The sequence below is a fragment of the Oryx dammah genome, unplaced genomic scaffold, assembly GCF_014754425.2.
Source record: "Oryx dammah isolate SB20612 unplaced genomic scaffold, SCBI_Odam_1.1 HiC_scaffold_29, whole genome shotgun sequence".
NCBI lineage: Eukaryota > Metazoa > Chordata > Mammalia > Artiodactyla > Bovidae > Oryx > Oryx dammah.
The window spans coordinates 78,184,965-78,202,672 of record NW_024070213.1 but is presented as its reverse complement, the minus strand read 5'-3'; the positions used below and the strand labels follow the sequence as shown (position 1 = coordinate 78,202,672).

Here is a 17,708-nt window from a genome sequence, read left to right as displayed (position 1 = left end):
TAGTGAATACTGATGGACACACCATGTAACTGAACCAGAGCTTCATTGATAGCTTACATCTTAGGGAGGAAAGGCAGAACAATCACTCCAACACAAAACACATTTTCTTAATGATTCCAACATTTTTTTCAGAGATGATAAATTGGTGGAAGAAAATCCAAACTATAATTATTTTCTAATTAAAAATTTTCTATAGAATAACACTGAATTTTAAAAAAGCCATTTATTTCTAGTGCTGCATCTGCCACTTTGAATTGGCAAATGTACATGAGTTAATGTTCTAAACCCTAAAGGAGACAATATGGAGAGGTGTACTGCTTGCTGCCAATGGTACTATAGACTAGACTATTGTACAGTCTATAAAGACCAGAACAACTACTCATAGAAAATGTGTACCCTTACATGTATGTGTTCTCTTTATAAAAACTCATAAATTGTGGGTTGATATGTTTGAAATATTAAAATATTTATAAAATTTTTAAGGATTTGACTATGCATTTGTCTCACTTTGCTTAAGTGTATTTCAAGGAAAAAGTAGATGCTGACAATTCATTCCCTAACCAACACTGGTAGGCCCACGCATTCACATGTGAGGATGCTATTATTGAAAAGGTAATAAGTCCCTTCTAGAGACAGAGCTAGAATTGGGACCAGACCCCTAGTTTGAATTCCTTCCACCTGATTACATTGCTTCTAAAAGGAGCATTAAAACCCTTTCTTTGTCCCTATGTAAACTTCTTTGAAAGCAGAAGTCATCTGAAAATATTATTTGATATGCAAATATTCACCTTAAACAAAACCTTTCACAAACACCTTTCACTAATGCAAGAAAATCATCCAAATGTGTATCATTGAGCATCTTCAAACAAAAACTGAATATCAGCATTTTGATAAAATTCATACATGCAGTATAAGGAATCTTCATTTTATATCTAGATTCCTATTCAAAGAAATGTCCCCTTGGTTACACTGTTTAATAACCAGTTTGGAAGGTTCAATTTGCTTTTCATTGTTTTCTTAGGAAATTAGTTTTAGTGTTTTCATAATCAGTGAGGCAAAAGACAAATTTTCCTCATATTTGTTTTATGAAATTACATGACCAAATTAACAGCCCAACTAATTTCATTTCTTTCAGTAAGAAATCTAAAAGAATTACAGTAACTTTGATGACTATTTCCAACTTTGTGTCATTTTCTTTCTAGTCATTCATTAAGGAAGACTTTTTTTAAAAAAAATAGAGACTCATGACTTAGGCAAATCGTTCAATTTAATATGCATTGGTATTCAAATTGGCAAATTCTGAGTCACCTCTGTTTGGAATATTAGGACAATATAGAATGGGATTACAAAGTCTCAGCCTCCACTAGGGTTCAACAAGTATAAAAACTAGGAAAACCATACAATGTATTGTGCAACAGGACATTTCTGAAAGTGGAAGAGGATGCCATTCATAATTAAATTGAATAGTAGTCATACATGCAGACAGTTTAGGGCAAACCAGGACATCTGATTATCCTAATAAAAACTGAACCCTAGTCCATTCTTTACCTATGTAAATTAGCATGTCTATTTCCTAGGGTCCTCCAACTTGTAAGTTTGGGGTAAAACATGCACATTTTCTTTGTTAGAAAGGCAATCAGAAAAATCCAGATTTCCTTCTTTTACAACCTGGCACAAGTGTATGTTAACTGTTTATTCTAACAACTGGATTGTTAGTTGAATTATTATAAAAAAAAAAAGACTTTAACATTTTATTACAAAATTCTCTTCTTTGCCTTCATTTTGTTGATGTTTAGTCGCTAAGTGAAAGTTGCTCAGTCATGTCTGCCTGTTTGCGACCCCATGGACTATATCACCCATGGAATTCTCCAGGCTAGAATACTGGAGTGGGTAGCCTTTCCCTTCTCCAGGTGATCTTCCCAACCCAGGGATCAAGCTCAAGTCTCCCACATTGCAGGTGGATTCTTTACCAGTTGAGCCACAAGAGAAGCCCGTTTAGTTGCTAAGTCATGTCCAACTCCATGGGCTGCATGAATTGGCTCAAACTCATGTCCAAGGAGACATACTATCCAACCATCTCATCCTTTGTCGCCCCCTTCTCCTCCTACCCTCAGTCTTTCCCAGCATCAGGGTCTTTTCCACTGAATCAGCCCTTTGCATCAGGTGGCAAACTTATTGGAGATTCAGCTGTAGCATCAGCCCTTCTATTGAATATTCAGGGTCGATTTCCTTTAGGATTGATTGGTTTGATCTGTCCTTCATTTAACCCTTTGAATTTGTATTCAGGGCTCATAGAATAACACCAGCAGCAATGGTCAATACTTTGTTCACTCATCAAATGCTGCTGGGTGGCCTCCATGAACCAGGGCATGTGCTAGACTTTCCAGGTGATATAAAGATAATTAGGAGTGGTCACTTCTGTTAAAAATAAAAACCATTTAGAAGAAAAATAGAAGTACAAAAGTCACTAAAGCCCAGGGAATCATGACAAAAATATTTATGAAATATCATAGGGGAGTTCAGTGATGGGAAAGAGATAGTGAGAAAGGTGTTTCAAGAGTGAAAAAGCCCATAGTAAAGACACAGATAAAGAAAAGCTCACTACTAGAGTCTGGAAAAATAGAGCAGTGACAGCGTACAAAGGACCCTCAGTGCCGCAGAGGGTATCTTAGAGTTAATTCAGGGAACAGGGCCCTACAAGATAACACACAGGGGAGTGATCCAATAAGAAGGGCGTTTAAGAAGGGCTGGTCTGGCATTGGGGAATAGGATGGACTACAGACTATGGACTGGCCCCAGGAGATCAAGAAGCAGCCTGGAGATAAAGGGATGTCTTAGACAAAGGAGGAAGCAGTCATGACATAGGACATATAATCCCCAATATACGACAACTGGATGGTTTGGCCGCCATGATTAGGATTTTGATGTGATATAACTGATATGGTGAACTGAAGTGAAAATGGTAGTGTCATTACTCAATCCTTTACCGAACCAATGCCTGCCTGGCAGAACAACATTTTATCTTAAATGTTCAGATTAATACAAATATATTCACACTTCATCTAGATTAGTTCTCAATTCAACACAGTTCCCCAAAGAATGAACTTATTAACATGATTTTTTAATGGATGATTTTATTGCTCAAGAGGTAAGAGATATGAAGTTATTTTAGATATTTTATTAATAATTCTAAAAGGGAACTCACAAGTGGAAGGAAATAGATTGGTGAACTGTAAAGCACCCACTGAATTTAAAAATTCTGAAGATTCTATACTTTCACACTGCACACTATTTTCTCTTTTCCCTGATGTCTACCACAACATATGGATAATATATAGTCTCTTTATGAGTTATGTTTTATACCCAAACACACTCCTGCTATTATTTTTTCAAACTTCATAAAACATTTCTCAGAGACGATACCTGTATTCAGGTCAGGAAGCAACAGTTAGAACTGGACATGGAACAACAGACTGGTTCCAAGTAGGAAAAGGAGTACATCAAGGCTGTATATTGTCACCCTGCTTATTTAACTTATATGCAGAGTATATCATGAGAAACGCTGGGCTGGATGAAGAACAAGCTGGAATCAAGATTGCTGGGAGAAATATCAATAACCTCAGATATGCAGATGACATCACCCTTATGGCAGAAAGTGAAGAGGAACTAAAAAGCCTCTTGATGAAAGTGAAAGAGGAGAGTGAAAAAGTTGGCTTAAAGCTCCACATTCAGAAAACTAAGATCATGGCATCTGGTCCCATCATTTCATGGCAAATAGATGGAGAAACAGTGGAAACAGTGGCTGACTTTACTTTTTTGGGCTCCAAAATCACTGCAGATGGTGATTGCAGCCATGAAATTAAAAGACGCTTACTCTTTGGAATGGAGAAGGCAATGGCACCCCACTGCAGTACTCTTGCCTGGAAAATCCCATGGACGGAGGAGCCTGGTAGGCCACAGTCCATAGGGTCGCTAAGAGTTGGACGCGACTGAGCGACTTCACTTTCACTTTTCACTTTCATGCATTGGAGAAGGATATGGCAACCCACTCTAGTGTTCTTGCCTGGAGAATCTGAGGGATGGGGGAGCCTGTTGGGCTGCTGTCTATGGGGTCACACAGAGTCAGACATGACTGAAGCGACTTAGCAGCAGTAGCAGCATTCCTTAGAAGGAAAGTTATGACCAACCTAGATAGCATATTAAAAAGCAGAGACATTACTTTGTCAACAAAGATCCGTCTAGTCAAGGCTATAGTTTTTCCAGTGGTCACGTATGGATATGAGACTTGGACTATAAAGAAAGCTGAGTGCTGAAGAAGTGTTGTTTTTGAACTGTGGTGCTGGAGAAGACTCTGGAGAGTCCCTTGGATGGCAAGGAGATCCAACCAGTCCATCCTAAAGGAGATAAGTCCTGGGTGTTCATTGGAAGGACTGATGTTGAAGCTGAAACTCCAATACTCTGGCCACCTGATGCGAAGAGCTGACTCATTGGAAAAGATCCTGATGCTCTGAAAGATTGAAGGCAGGAGGAGAAGGGGATGACAGAGGATGAGTGGTTGGATGGCATCACTGACTCGATGGACATGGGTTTGGGTGGACTCCAGGAGTTGGTAATGGACAGGGAGGCCTGGCGTGCTGTGGTTCATGGGGTCACAAGGAGTCAGACACAACTGAGTGACTGAACTGACTGATTGTAAGAGTCATAGTTGTTTACTTGGGGAGGCTCTCAGTTCTCTGTCCACTGTGGAGTTTTACAAGCTTGCTTAACTATCCCTTGATGACGAACTTACAAACTGGATATAGGCGTGGATTAGAGAACATGTCAACTATAAGATTCTATGAGTTTATAAGATGATGACTAGAAAAAATGCCTTTTCATGGAGTCAAAAATCTATTTCATTACATAGTTCTTTTTGTTTCGCCCTGTTTTAGCCCTTTCCTTAGGTTTAACTGAAACAAAAATGGCACTAGGATTAGAACCCCTAACATAAAGAACAAATACCTTTATTTATAATAGCCAAGATATGAAAACAAACTATCAATAGATGAACAGATAAAGAAGGTGTAGTATACATATATATATATGCACACACATATATATGTATATGCATACAATGAACTATCATTCAGCCATGAGCAAGATGGAAATTCTTTCATTTGTGACGTAGATTTTGGTATTATACTGTTAAATTAATTAGATAGAGAAAAATAAATATGCATGGTATCACTCATATGGAATCGAAACAAAACAAAATAAAGTCAAACACAGAAATGGAGAGTAGAAAAAATGGTTGCCAGGGGCTAGGGGGTGAGGTAAACAGGGAGAGGTCAGTAAAACAGTACAAACTTGAAAAAAGAACAAATACCTATTAAAAGGGAGAGGATATCTGTTATAACTGCATGGTGGTCTCAAGCTCCTTTCCAATTCCCTTGTACAAAAGGTGGAAAGGGACTGCACTGCTCAGAGGCTGGTTCATGGAGACAGCAATAAGAACCCTCATATATCCCTTCGTCAAATACTGAGTACCAAGTTACCGAATTTGAGACAGGTGATGTGATGCAATGATGAACAGGCAGATAAGGTTCTGTTCCTCACAGACTAGAAAGGAGACAGATAGCCCTTACACATGCACACTAGGGACATTTTTCTGAAAGCTGGCTCACAAATCATGAATTGGCCCAAAAAGATATGATTAAAATCTCACTAATGCTTATTCTCTTCTTAGTTATTTTTTTGAATGAACATGTCTTTTATTCAGAATTATCTTTTCTTTAACTATGTAAGAGAGAGATTATATACTTAAATTCTCACAAATATTCTGCACATATTCACAGGGATCCAGACCTGGGAAATAAATTTTGCAAAATGACACTTCTCAACATAGCACAAGGGTTTACTTACGCTTTGCATAAGAATTGCTAAGAGAGAAAAAAAAAAAAGAATTGCTAAGAGATAGCTAATTAATATGCTTAATGCTCTTTCTTGTTTATAGCCCAAGTTGGATTTTCAGTTAACATTATATAGCACTCTGACATGTACTTGTCTTTCTCTCTTTACCACCTGTCCAAGCAAATTTCTAAATGCCCTTTCACAGTGATGACAATGTACACGCAAGGGCAACTCTGTGAGTACTTAGCCTGTTGGATGTTTCTTCAGCTTGATTTTAGGCCAAGGAATAACAACAATTTCAAGTAGCATTTCTAAGAGATGAAAATCACCAGGCTTAGAAATGTTGCTAAAATTACTTGCTTGTTGTGTCTAACATATTTTATACTATCAAAATGTTGCACTTATTAATTTTCCTGACTTTCCTCTCTCAACACTGAATTTTGAAAGTTGATTGCAAATGCTGCAGAAAATTCAACATCTTCTCTGCCCTCCTGCAATAGCAAACATATCTCTATTAAGAGTTGGACAAAAGAGCTCTATATTTCTCAAAGCCTTTCCCTTTAAATTATTTCTGGTAGCGGCTGGATGTGAGATCTGCCTGTGACTTGCTAAAGGCTATTTATGATTTATTTCAACCTTTAGCTGGCTCTATGAAAGAAAAAAAATGAACAAAGTTGAAAATACAGAAAGAGTGCTTAATCCTCAGTGTTATTTCAATGGAAGTCAGCACCCTAACACTTATGAGGGCTGCATCGTGTAAATGTTTATGTTTTTGTTTTTTCCCTCAAAGTTAAAATTAAAATCCTTTATCATTTTTAATTAGAAAACAGTGTTATTGTTTTTGAAAAAGATCAAATTTCAAGCTGTGAGTCTTTTAATACAGACTGGTCTGCTGAGACTTTTCTGAAGCACTGTGGGGAAATGTGAAACCCAGTCAAATAATTTTCCTGGGCAAAGTGGTGATAGGTCATGGTGAGATATGGGTGTCATTAAAATTTCATAGAGGTCCCTACCACACCAGAGTCACCATACACTGACTACAGTATCTCCAGAGAAGTGCTTGCTGTCTATCATGGCTCTGAGAGGAGCAGTTACCATCTTTCTATACAGTAATCTGCGTGTTAAAGAGTCCCTAAATATGTATTTACAAGATATTCAGGTCTGGTTTGGTCTATTGGGTCAAAAATTCCCACACTAAAAGCCCCTAAATATGTATTCACAAGATAGATCAGCTTTGGTTCACTGAGTTGATAGTAAGTAAGCCTTTTAAAAAGGTGCCTAAATATTAATAGTTGCATAGTTTGCTTTCAGCAAGTTCAGAAATGCAGTTCTATACACTTTGTCTTTTAAGAGTAGATTTATTATGATAGTTTCAGTGGATGCCAGAAGCTGTGTTTCACTCTGACCTACGATATTTTGCTTTTAGAAAGTTAGAAGAAGAAAGCCCCCCAGAGCACAGACTATTAAAGCTACAAGACGAGATATGGAAGCACGGACACACAGGCAGAGCCTCAGGGCAGGGTGAATGCTGCCCTTCCAGACCATATCTTACCTCCGCCTCTGTCATCAGCCAGGTCCCATCCCCTCTTTTTCCTCCCACTGCTAGCTGGAGACTACTTGCCCACCTTCAAGCTCATTCCAGCAGCAGAGGGATCCTATGAGGACTGCAGAACCCAGCCAGGCTCTCCCTCAGCAACTTTGCATCTCATCGTAAAAGCCAAAGGTCCCTCAAGATATGCCTCTACTCACTCTGAGTTTGCCTCCTACTGCTGCCTGTCTGTCCCCCTTGCCCGGGCCCCAGAGCACACTGGCCTCTGCTGTACCTGGGCACATCCAGGAGTGGTCCTCCTGTTGGCCCTTTGTATCCATGCTCGCCCTCTGCTCTATCTGGAAGGCTGCTCTCTCAGAATCCACCTGGCTAGTTCTCTTCAGGTCTCTTAAGAGAGCAGCCCTCCCTGACCACCTGTATAAGAGAGCAACACCTCATTCCAACACCGTGCATTTCCTTCCTCTGTTACCCACACTGCTTGTTCTCCACGAGGACTTAATCACCATCTGATATAATGCATCTTCACTTGTTTTCTGCCCATCTGTGTCCCCTAAAGGTTAAGCTCCACTGGAGTAAAGGCTTTATCAATCCTAAATAAAAACCTAGATAAAAACCTGGCATCTTTTTTAACTGCTCATTAAATATTTATGGTACAACTGAACAAAAGCAGATGAAAAGGAGTCATATCTGTACTTTCCCAATTGCCTATTAATGTGTTTTCATTTTTAAGCTGAAGAGGAATGAGTATCTCTTTCTGAGATGAAGTGCTCTGTTTGGCCATTAGACCTCAGGTTCCCATAATACTCTCTGAGTGGCATAAAACTGGTTCTTCTTGAAGCATCATCCCCCCAACTTCTGGGTTATAACAGAGTTCCTAGAGAAGCTGGGATCATCTGAGCTAGTCACAGAAATACTTGACCAGTCTGCTTCTAAGTGTAATAGCATGTAAAGGCAGCATTTCTAAATCTCCCCCCACTTAATGTGGTGAGCACAATCAGCTCTGGTGATAGCAGTGGGCTCACTAGGTCTCACAGTCCCATCTGATGCAATCAAGAGAGGTGCTATGTGACACTCTGCCACGTTAGTGTAACAGACTGAGGTGTACTGAGTAGAATCACTCTCTTCTAAAGTTGGCCCATTATCCTTGGGTCTTCCCCAGTGCCCCTATTCCCCCATTAGCCATGCAGATATTCTCAAATGTACCCTTCCTCATGACTGAAGCCTGTCACAGTAACTTATTCCTCATTTAAATTTCACAGGAACATTCTTTACTTCAATAACTCAGAAAGGTGCCTTCGGCAAGAGAATCACAGCTGACAGCCAAGTAATGACTAGGATTCTGTGATTAGTTCAGATTACAGGCTACAGAAGACCTGTCTGAGCATTTACCACTGTTATCATACTGCTGCTGGCCGCTATTAGGGGTTGACATTGGTTGGAAAAGAGGATATGCTTCAGTAGAGTAAGCACTAGAGAATCTGACTGTATTGTAATAGTCAATGACATGCTAATTATTGAAAATAGTTTTTACTGTGACTCTGCTTGGCCTAAGCAAGTCTCTCTCCCACACCCTTCCCTAGCACACAGATGTATTTTAATAAAGCTTTATGGCACAAACTAAATAAAAAGTTGAAGTGATCTAGATAATTCCATTCCCCAAACCCAAAGCAATTAATTAACTGAAAGAAAGACATCGTTTAATCTTGAATTATTTGGATAAGTGACTCAACTTTGTAATTTATTTTGCATGAACAGGCAAAACTTAATGGATATTTCAGTGTATATCAGTACTTAAGAGGATTTATAAAAAACTTTTCAATCAAATTAATGGAGAGGAGGGGATAAGTAATTAACATGAACAAAAATGACAAAACCATTTACTCAGATACTGGGTATCATTGCACACTCTTCCAAATTCTGGCTGAAAATAAATAATGATTTCTGTAATCCCCAGCAATGACTTTTGGAGGGAGATTTCAAATAAATGTCTATTTGCTTTAGGTGAGCTTCACTGAATTGGCCTTATTTAATTTCAGATCCTCCTAAGGGAAGAGATTTCAGGATTTCCTGGTTGTAAAATGGAAGAGAACATTTTGCTGAACTTGTATGACATTATCTAAAGCATTAAAAGGTCAGATAATCATGACTTCTTTGCCTGTTTACCAAAGCTTCTTTATGTCCTCAATCTACTTTATTTCCAAATGTCAGAGTAGTCTGAAACCTTTCAAAGATTTATAGACTGCAGAAACAGAGGAAATATTAGGATGAATCCTTTAACTTTTGTGAAAACTTTTAATTAATTAATAGACAGGTTTTCGAAATTATTTCATTTCACAGTACACACACTCTAACATGTACTATGTGAAGGTTAAACATGGTTTAACAGCAGAGGACATGAGGTCATCTCTCTTTTAGAAAGTCAGGGAAAATATTCTTTAAACCACTTGAGTCTTAAATAAAAAGAATATTGAGTTTGTGAAGAGGAATATAAATAATATAAAATTTAGTTTTTCAATTAAAATAAAAGTACTATGGAATGAATAAAAATAGTAAACACAGTCTTGGTTTTAAATGTAATTTCCTTTCCAAACTCTACTTGAAATTCTCTTATATTACAAAAAGAAGAAAAAAATGTAGCTTCCATAATACTATTTACACAAAGCAACAAAAATGTGAGCAAATTATTTTCAGGTTTATATTATCAAAATGTTTTCCAATACACTTAAAATACTAGATACCAAATAGCTAAAACAAACATTTAAAAGCTCTTAGCTTAGATATATAGTAGATAAAATATTTCTCATAGTAATAAATTAATTTTTTCTTTGTTATGCAAAACCCCTCAACCATAACTTCATGGAGAAGTGTGAAGTGGTGTGAAAATTATCTTACCTCATATTCAAAGTCCTCTGTTCTGTCTGCATCAGCAGGCAAGCTGGAAAGATACTCATTGTCCTCATAAAATTCATGCTCCATCGGATGGAGAGAATGGCAGCTGTGGGGAATGTAGCAATATGATAGAGATGGATCAAAAGGGTTGTTCTCAAGATTAAAAAATGACATTAGAATTTCACTTTAATTTTCTCTGCTCACCAATAGACCTATAGTGATCTAGCCTTTAAATGAACTATAGCTCAGAAAGAACAATTGCTTTTCTTTCTCCCCTTATATGAAATCCATCAATTTGATTTTCTGAGAGAATACCAAGATAATGGCTCATTGTCAGAGCTTCCTTTTGTGAAGGGGCAGATGTGCACTCTATCCTGGCAATGGTGCCATATTGATACTCTGGCTGCCTTCCATTCCATCCAGTGGACTTGATACATGCATGGTGTGTGGCTTTTGAGACTGCAGTCTACCCAAAGGCGGGTATTTTGTAACAAAGTACTACCAATATCATAATTACAGCCTCAAACTGTTTCTGAAATTTGATTTTAAAAGCTCATACAGTCAGTCTTCTGAATGTATGGGTTCTGTATTTTTATTCAATTAACCATAGATCAAAAAATCAAATCTGAAGTTGGTTGAATACTTGGATGCAGAATCCACGGATGCAGAATCCACAGATGTGGGAGTGAAGTGGGAATTATATTTTTCAGTCTGTAAATTGTACTCACATTGCCTCCATTTCTTGAGACTTTCTTCCTCATTCTCCCTCATAACCCACATACACAAACATTAAAGAATGTTCACAGTGATAACTCACTGGAAACTCCTATAAACCGTAGTTTCATAATCCTTTTAGAAAACATCTGGGGACAGAGAACTGATAAAGTAAAGGAAATGAAGGGGTTCCAGGACACTGTGTATGTATGACTTTTATGTATCAATTAACTTTGGGGAAATGTTTTAAATAATTCATAGAAGTGCTTTCAAATTACTATATGCCATGATGTATACATTATACAATATGAAGCTCTGTGTGTGTGTGTGTGTGCTCAGTTGCTTGGTTGTGTCCTACTTTTTGTAACCGTTTCGACTGTCACCCACCAGGCTCCTCTGCCCATGGAATTTTCTAGGCAAGAATACTGGAATGAGGTGTCACTTCCTCATCCAAGGGATCTTCCTGACCCAGGGATCGAGCCCACAACTTTTGCGTCTCCTGCATTGGCAGGTGTATTCTTTACCGCTGGCACCACCTGGGAAGCCCAATGTGAAAGCTAAGCACAGTTTAGCAGCAAAGGGCATGAGGTTCTCTATGAGAATTTCTAAGTCAGTGAAAAAAGCCTATGTGAAATTAACCAAGTTGGCTTCAGGAAAGGCCTCGAAGCCCATTTTGAACATTATGACAAATATGAACTTAGTAGTATAAATTAGTCCCCTTATCTATTAATAGCTGAAAGCCCAGAAAGATCCATCCTGGTACCTCACAGGATCAGTGTAACTACTCTACCAGCCTCTTCTTACTGTTCTCTAATTTGGGCCCAAATAGCAAAAGCAGTGCAGGCAGCATCTTGCTTGCTGGTCTAAGAGCTTAAACCTGGACTGGTTTTGAGAAGCCCATTCCTGCTGCTTAAACATCATAACCTGCTGTTTGGAGCAGCCAATGTGTTTTCCTGGTCCTTGAATTATTAAAAAAGAAGGCCTGCTTGAAGGACACCTTCCTGATACTTGAGTAAGCATTTACTGAGTATCTACAAGATGCCAGGCCCTATGCCAATTGCTGGAAATTGGTAGGGCACAAAATCCAATTCTTGTCCTATTAATTGGGTAGAGCAGCAAAGTGGGGATTTTAATACAGTGTGATAATTAAGGGGAAAATAGAGAAGCTATGAGAGCACCTACCAAGGGGTCAAATGCCTTAGGTTCAGAAGCCTGACCCTATCACTTCCTTTTGTGTGACCTTGACAAATTCCTTAACATTGTTTTCCTCATCTGTGACATGGTCATGGTAATAATGTAATGTGCTCACTCAGAAGATTTTTGTGAGGAATATTATCTAAAACATGTTAAGTTGGCTCATAAATGTTAACTATCATTTATTCAAGAAAGTATTTGTTGGATGGCTACTCTGCATCAGACTGCACAAATGAATATGATTAGTTCTTTTGTTTGTGTGGTTTTCATTTCCCTTCTAGAAGATAAGCTCCAGGAGGTAGTGGCTTTGTTTTTGTTACCAGTTTTCTGCCCAGTACCGCATTCTAGTGCCTGACACAAGGGGCTATTTAATAAGTAAGGGGTGCATGACTAGAATCATAGGTCAGACAGACAGAGGCCCTGCCCACCTAGAAACGTAAGGTTTCAAGGAGTGGGGCACATGGTGCACATTAAAATTGCTTAGGGAGATTTCTGAAAATTTCGAATGCCTATATTTTGGCCTGAGGTAGGACTGAGCCAGGCACTGCATTTATTCTGCTTTTCAAAGTTCCCAAGTGACTTTAACGCACACATGTGAATCACTGAGATGGACTTAATAGAAAACACTAAAGGGCAGGCAGGTGTCATGACCAGGTCTACATTTTACTAAATGGAACATGGATTGCAGCAGGCGATGAAAATGCAGGCAACAGATAGTTCTGCTCTTATATAACAAGCTCTCAATCATTTTTGAATATTTGCTTAAAAACTCACAGAACAAAATGTGTGGGGCCAAACAGACTTCCAAAACTGCACAGGTAGGATTATTTGAGTAAAATAGCTGTAACAGCCTTTAACTCAGGTAAAAACTAGGAAGAAATATTTGTTTAATAGTTCTTTATTTTGTAGCTCTCAGACAGCCAGGACCTTTGGTTTACATCTCAATATATCAGGTAATTGCTTCCTGCAGAGAATTGCACCTTAATAAAGTGAATTTCCTAGTTTCTCCAAAGAAGAGAAAAACAAAAGAGAGAAGGAGAGCGAGGCAACCCACAAAGGAGAACAGAGTGCCAACATGCTGCTTCTAGGTCTGTCTTAATAAGGTTTTTGGCAACTTCAGTGAGAAAATCTATTTCCCTGACCAGTGCTTGTGAGCTGTGCAAGGTTTGTGATGACTGAAAATATGAAGATGAACTAATCAGAGCCAGACTTTCTCACTGCATCTCAGCAAGTAGGATTCCTGAGCTGAAACAATCATGTGGGTCAGGAAAGGGAGGACCAGGACAACAGAGAACTAATTGTATGGAGACATAGTCACAGATATTTTCCAAACAGAACTGAGAGCTTGTCTCTGTAACTGTCAACTTGCTATGGTGCCTGATCCTTTCCAACATCTACTTTCAATGACAAATGACAACAAATAAGTCTCTAGTAAAAATGACAGAAAAATACCTGTCTGAGAGCAGAAATGGACAGATGTCGGGCACTGGAGGGGTGGGTGGCCTAAGTTTGGCCAGGGCCATTATATGTTCAAAGGTGATGTCCGTCTGAGTGCTGGCATTCATGAGTCGCACTTCTGGGGTTGTCCCATAGGCTGGTTTACTGAGAGGTGTTCGCCTTAGCACCTGGACCACGATAGGCTCCTTGGCATTTCGAAAAGCTTCCACTGCCTCTTCATGGGTAGCCTTTGAGAGATCTTTCCCATTGACCTGCAAAGATAAAAGGGCATTGCTCATCTCAGAGGAAAGAACAGAGAGACTGTCATGATAGATTAATAAAAGGTGGGCAGGGGAGGTTTAAACAAGCTCTGCTATGAATTTTGTGAAGGAATATTTAATCAGACATTGACATTTATTGAACTATTCACCAACAGGAGAAAGTGATGGAAACTAGGAAAACAGTTATTTCTTATATCTTTACAAAGCACACTATCAGAATTATTAGAAAAGATTTCAAACCTTAAACAACAAATAAGCCTCAGAAAATGATTAAAATCTTCAGCTAGGTAGAAATGGTAAGTATATCTTTTTTTAAAAAATGATCTATCAATCTTTTGGTGGCATTTTCAATATTTAATTAGTCTTGTGGTTGTTTGGTCTCTAAGCCATGTCTGACTCTTGCAATCCCATGGACTGTAGCTTGCCAGGCTCTTCTGTCCATGGGATTTCCCAAGCAAGAATAGTGGAGTGGGTTGCCATTTTCTTCTCCAGGATCATCCGACCCAGGGATTGAACCCAAGTCTGTTGCACTGGCAGGTGGATTCTTTACGACCGAGTCACCAGGGAAGCCCTTAATTAGTCTTACTGACTTGCAGTATAATTTCTGTCAGATTTATTTTATATTCATCATTTTTATCCAAGACCATGTTACTGCTCATGTGCATGTTATCCTAAGTCCTTGTCATTCACAGTGTGGTTTGTGGACCAGCAGCATAAGAGATTAGAAATGCAGAATCCCTGGCCGTACCCCAGACCTGCTAAATGAGAACTTGCACTTTAACAAGATTCCAGCTGATTTACATGCATAAGAAAGGGGCACTGCTCTAAAACACCTCTGAGAAAGTATGCCATGTCCCTTTGCCTCCTCACCTGTATTCATCTATACCAATTTATGACTCTCCAATGTAGCCTGGACATAACAGAGGAAGAGGGGATGTTTGCCCTTTCCTTCCATCACTGCTTCTCAGCTGGGCTAACCATTGGCATTTGGGAGATAAAAATTTTTCTTTTAGTGACACTCTCTCATGCCTGCTTTTTTAAGGGCTAATGATGTTTCCCCACCTTTGTGGCACCCAAAACACCCACAGGCTTTTCTGATTACCCTCTTGAGAGGTAGCACAGAGACTGCTCTCAAATTGTCATCAATTTATTCCCCTAACGTGGGTTCTAGTAACCCAGTCTTTTAGTGAAAGTTGTGTTTTTATAAACAGCTATTGTATCCTAAAAGAAAGTCAAAACTCCCACTCGAAATGAACCAATAATGTTGGCTTTTGCAAATAGGAAGAGATACTTGGGAGTACAGTACTGTGCTCAAAAACCCTGAAATTATACCATTTCCAGAAAACTAAACCACCCATCCACTGGTGAGGCTCTAGTAATTGCTGCTGCTGCTGCTAAGTCACTTCAGTCGTGTCCGACTCTGTGTGACCCCATGGATGGCAGCCCACCCGGCTCCCCCGTCCCTGGGATTCTCCAGGCAAGAACACTGGAGTGGGTGGCCATTTCCTTCTCCAATGCGTGAAAGTGAAAAGTGGAAGTGAAGTCGCTCAGTCGTATCTGACTGTTAGCGACCCCCTCATGGACTGCAGCCTCCCAGGCTCCTCCACCCATGGGAGTTTCCAGGCAAGAGTACTGGAGTGGGGTGCCATTGCTGCACCAACAAATCTTTAGAGATCCCTGGAAGCCTTCAAAAGACACAAAGGGAATCACTGAGTTGCAGCCAGCGAGAGATTGCTGACATTCAAATGAGCACACTTTCTCCCTCTGAGTAGAGAAAGAATATGCGCATGCTCAGAGCAAATGTGGGACATTTCGGGGTAAATGATACAGTGCCAGGTGGAATCTGTCATGCCATGTAGAGATAGGCTTAATGACCTGGATGAGCTAGTTTACTCAATTGACCCTGAAAGAGTTCATGTGCCTTCAGAAATTGAGCAATTAAGTTTCCTCACCAGCACCATATGACCCAGTACAGTTCTTGAATAACCAGTAAGAAACTTCAGTTGGAGATTTGGGTGTTTACCTACCAATGTGCATAGTCATTAATTTTCTCCATGAACTAGAACATTACCACTGAGTTTTCACTGATATAACTTTGGAAAGGCTTGATGACTTTGGGCGTATGGGGCAATGTGAACACAGTACACCTACTGGCTTTTAGCACTTTCAGATGACAGGCACTCTGGAGTGGACACTACTCCTGAAGACCTGTAGTCAGCACATGGTAAGAGAAGTTCCAGGGTGGAAAAGTACAAACTGAAGTCTGGCTTCTTGTGTTGAAGAGCATCATCCTCTGTCTCTTCTTACGGTCAGTATTCACTAACTCCAGAATTATGGAAGATGATTCAGTGGTAGATAGACTCTTCTGTCATAATCTATGTGATATGGAAGAATTTCCCTTTTATCCACACATTTCCCGCTTCATGGTGTCCTTTCAACTGAGTGAATATTCATTTGTGCAAGATTTCATACTTTTACCTCTCTGAAAAGAACTCTTGGTCATAATCTATTATCAGCTATTTAAAACCTACTGGAACAAAGTCAATAATGCTATCTTTTCCTATAAGCATTGTATCTAGAGTAACTCCTAACAATGGCAGAATGAAAGTGTTCTTTTGAAGGAACTTTAAACATTATCTGAAGGTAAACGGAAAATAATCTGTGGCCATGGTTTCTTCCAGTCATACATGAAATCCTGTGTGTGTGTGCGCTAAGTCATTTCAGTCGTGTCCAACTCTTCGCGGCTATATGGACCATAGCCTGTCGGGTTCCCCTGTCCATGGGATTCTCCAGGCAAGAATACTGGTGTGGGTTGCCATGCCCTCCTCCAGAGGATCTTCCTAACCCAGAGATTGAACCCTCATCCCCCTTATGTCTTCTGCATTAACAGTAGGTTCCTTGCCACTAGCACCACCAGGGAAGCCCACTGCTGCTGCTGCTGCTGCTAAGTCGCTTCAGTCGTGTCCGACTCTGTGCGACCCCATAGATGGCAGCCCACCAGGCTCCCCCGTCCCTGGGATTCTCCAGGCAAGAACACTGGAGTGGGGTGCCATTTCCTTCTCCAATGCATGCATGCATGCTAAGTTGCTTCAGTCGTGTCAGACTCTGTGCAACCCCATAGACAGCAGCTCACCAGGCTTCTCTGTCCATGGGATTCTCTAGGCAAAAATACTGGAGTGGGTTGCCATTTCCTTCTCCAGGGGAAGCCCACATGAAATCCTGCTAATGCATAAATTGTATGTTATTAAATAGTGAAGAAATGCCATTATTCTATTTCTTCCCCAAGGTGGCTCAGGACACTGCCTACAATCTAGTCTTGAGACTCCTTTGTTTCTTACTTGTTTTCGTGATCTTCAAAGAAAGAATAATTTTTAAAAAGTAAGTTCCTTAATGATAAAGATTATTTATCTTATGCTCCTATTAGTGAAGTAAGATCATTTTTGCAAAGTTCAGAAAACTATAAAAAAATTTGCATAAACAAAAAATTACTGGAGAGTATTTTAGCTTGTGAAATTATTAGTTCTTATCATAACACTTAGTATATGTAGACAATATTAGCATTCATACAGCAAGATCAATAGCTATTGATTCTAAGACCTGTACATTCATCCATTTACAACCATGGCATTTATATGCAGAATTAATTTTTTGCTTTATGGACAATTGAATGCAATCTTAAAAAAGGACAGTCAATATAATCTCAAATATCTTACTCCCCTGTTGGGAATGCTCTTTTCTTCTAGTTATCATGCAGC

General features: G+C 39.4%; 1 protein-coding gene across 1 annotated transcript in view; it reads right to left on the bottom strand.

Annotated features, from left to right (window-relative positions):
- Positions 1-17,708, bottom strand: part of PDZRN4 (PDZ domain containing ring finger 4) — a 416,014-nt gene that overhangs the window by 62,367 nt on the left and 335,939 nt on the right. The window contains exons 4-5 of the mRNA XM_040233503.1: positions 13,688-13,944; positions 10,331-10,433 (exon numbers count right to left, since the gene is read on the bottom strand). Of these exons, the coding sequence (XP_040089437.1) occupies positions 10,331-10,433; positions 13,688-13,944 (360 nt within the window). The remainder of the gene's footprint in view (positions 1-10,330; positions 10,434-13,687; positions 13,945-17,708) is intronic.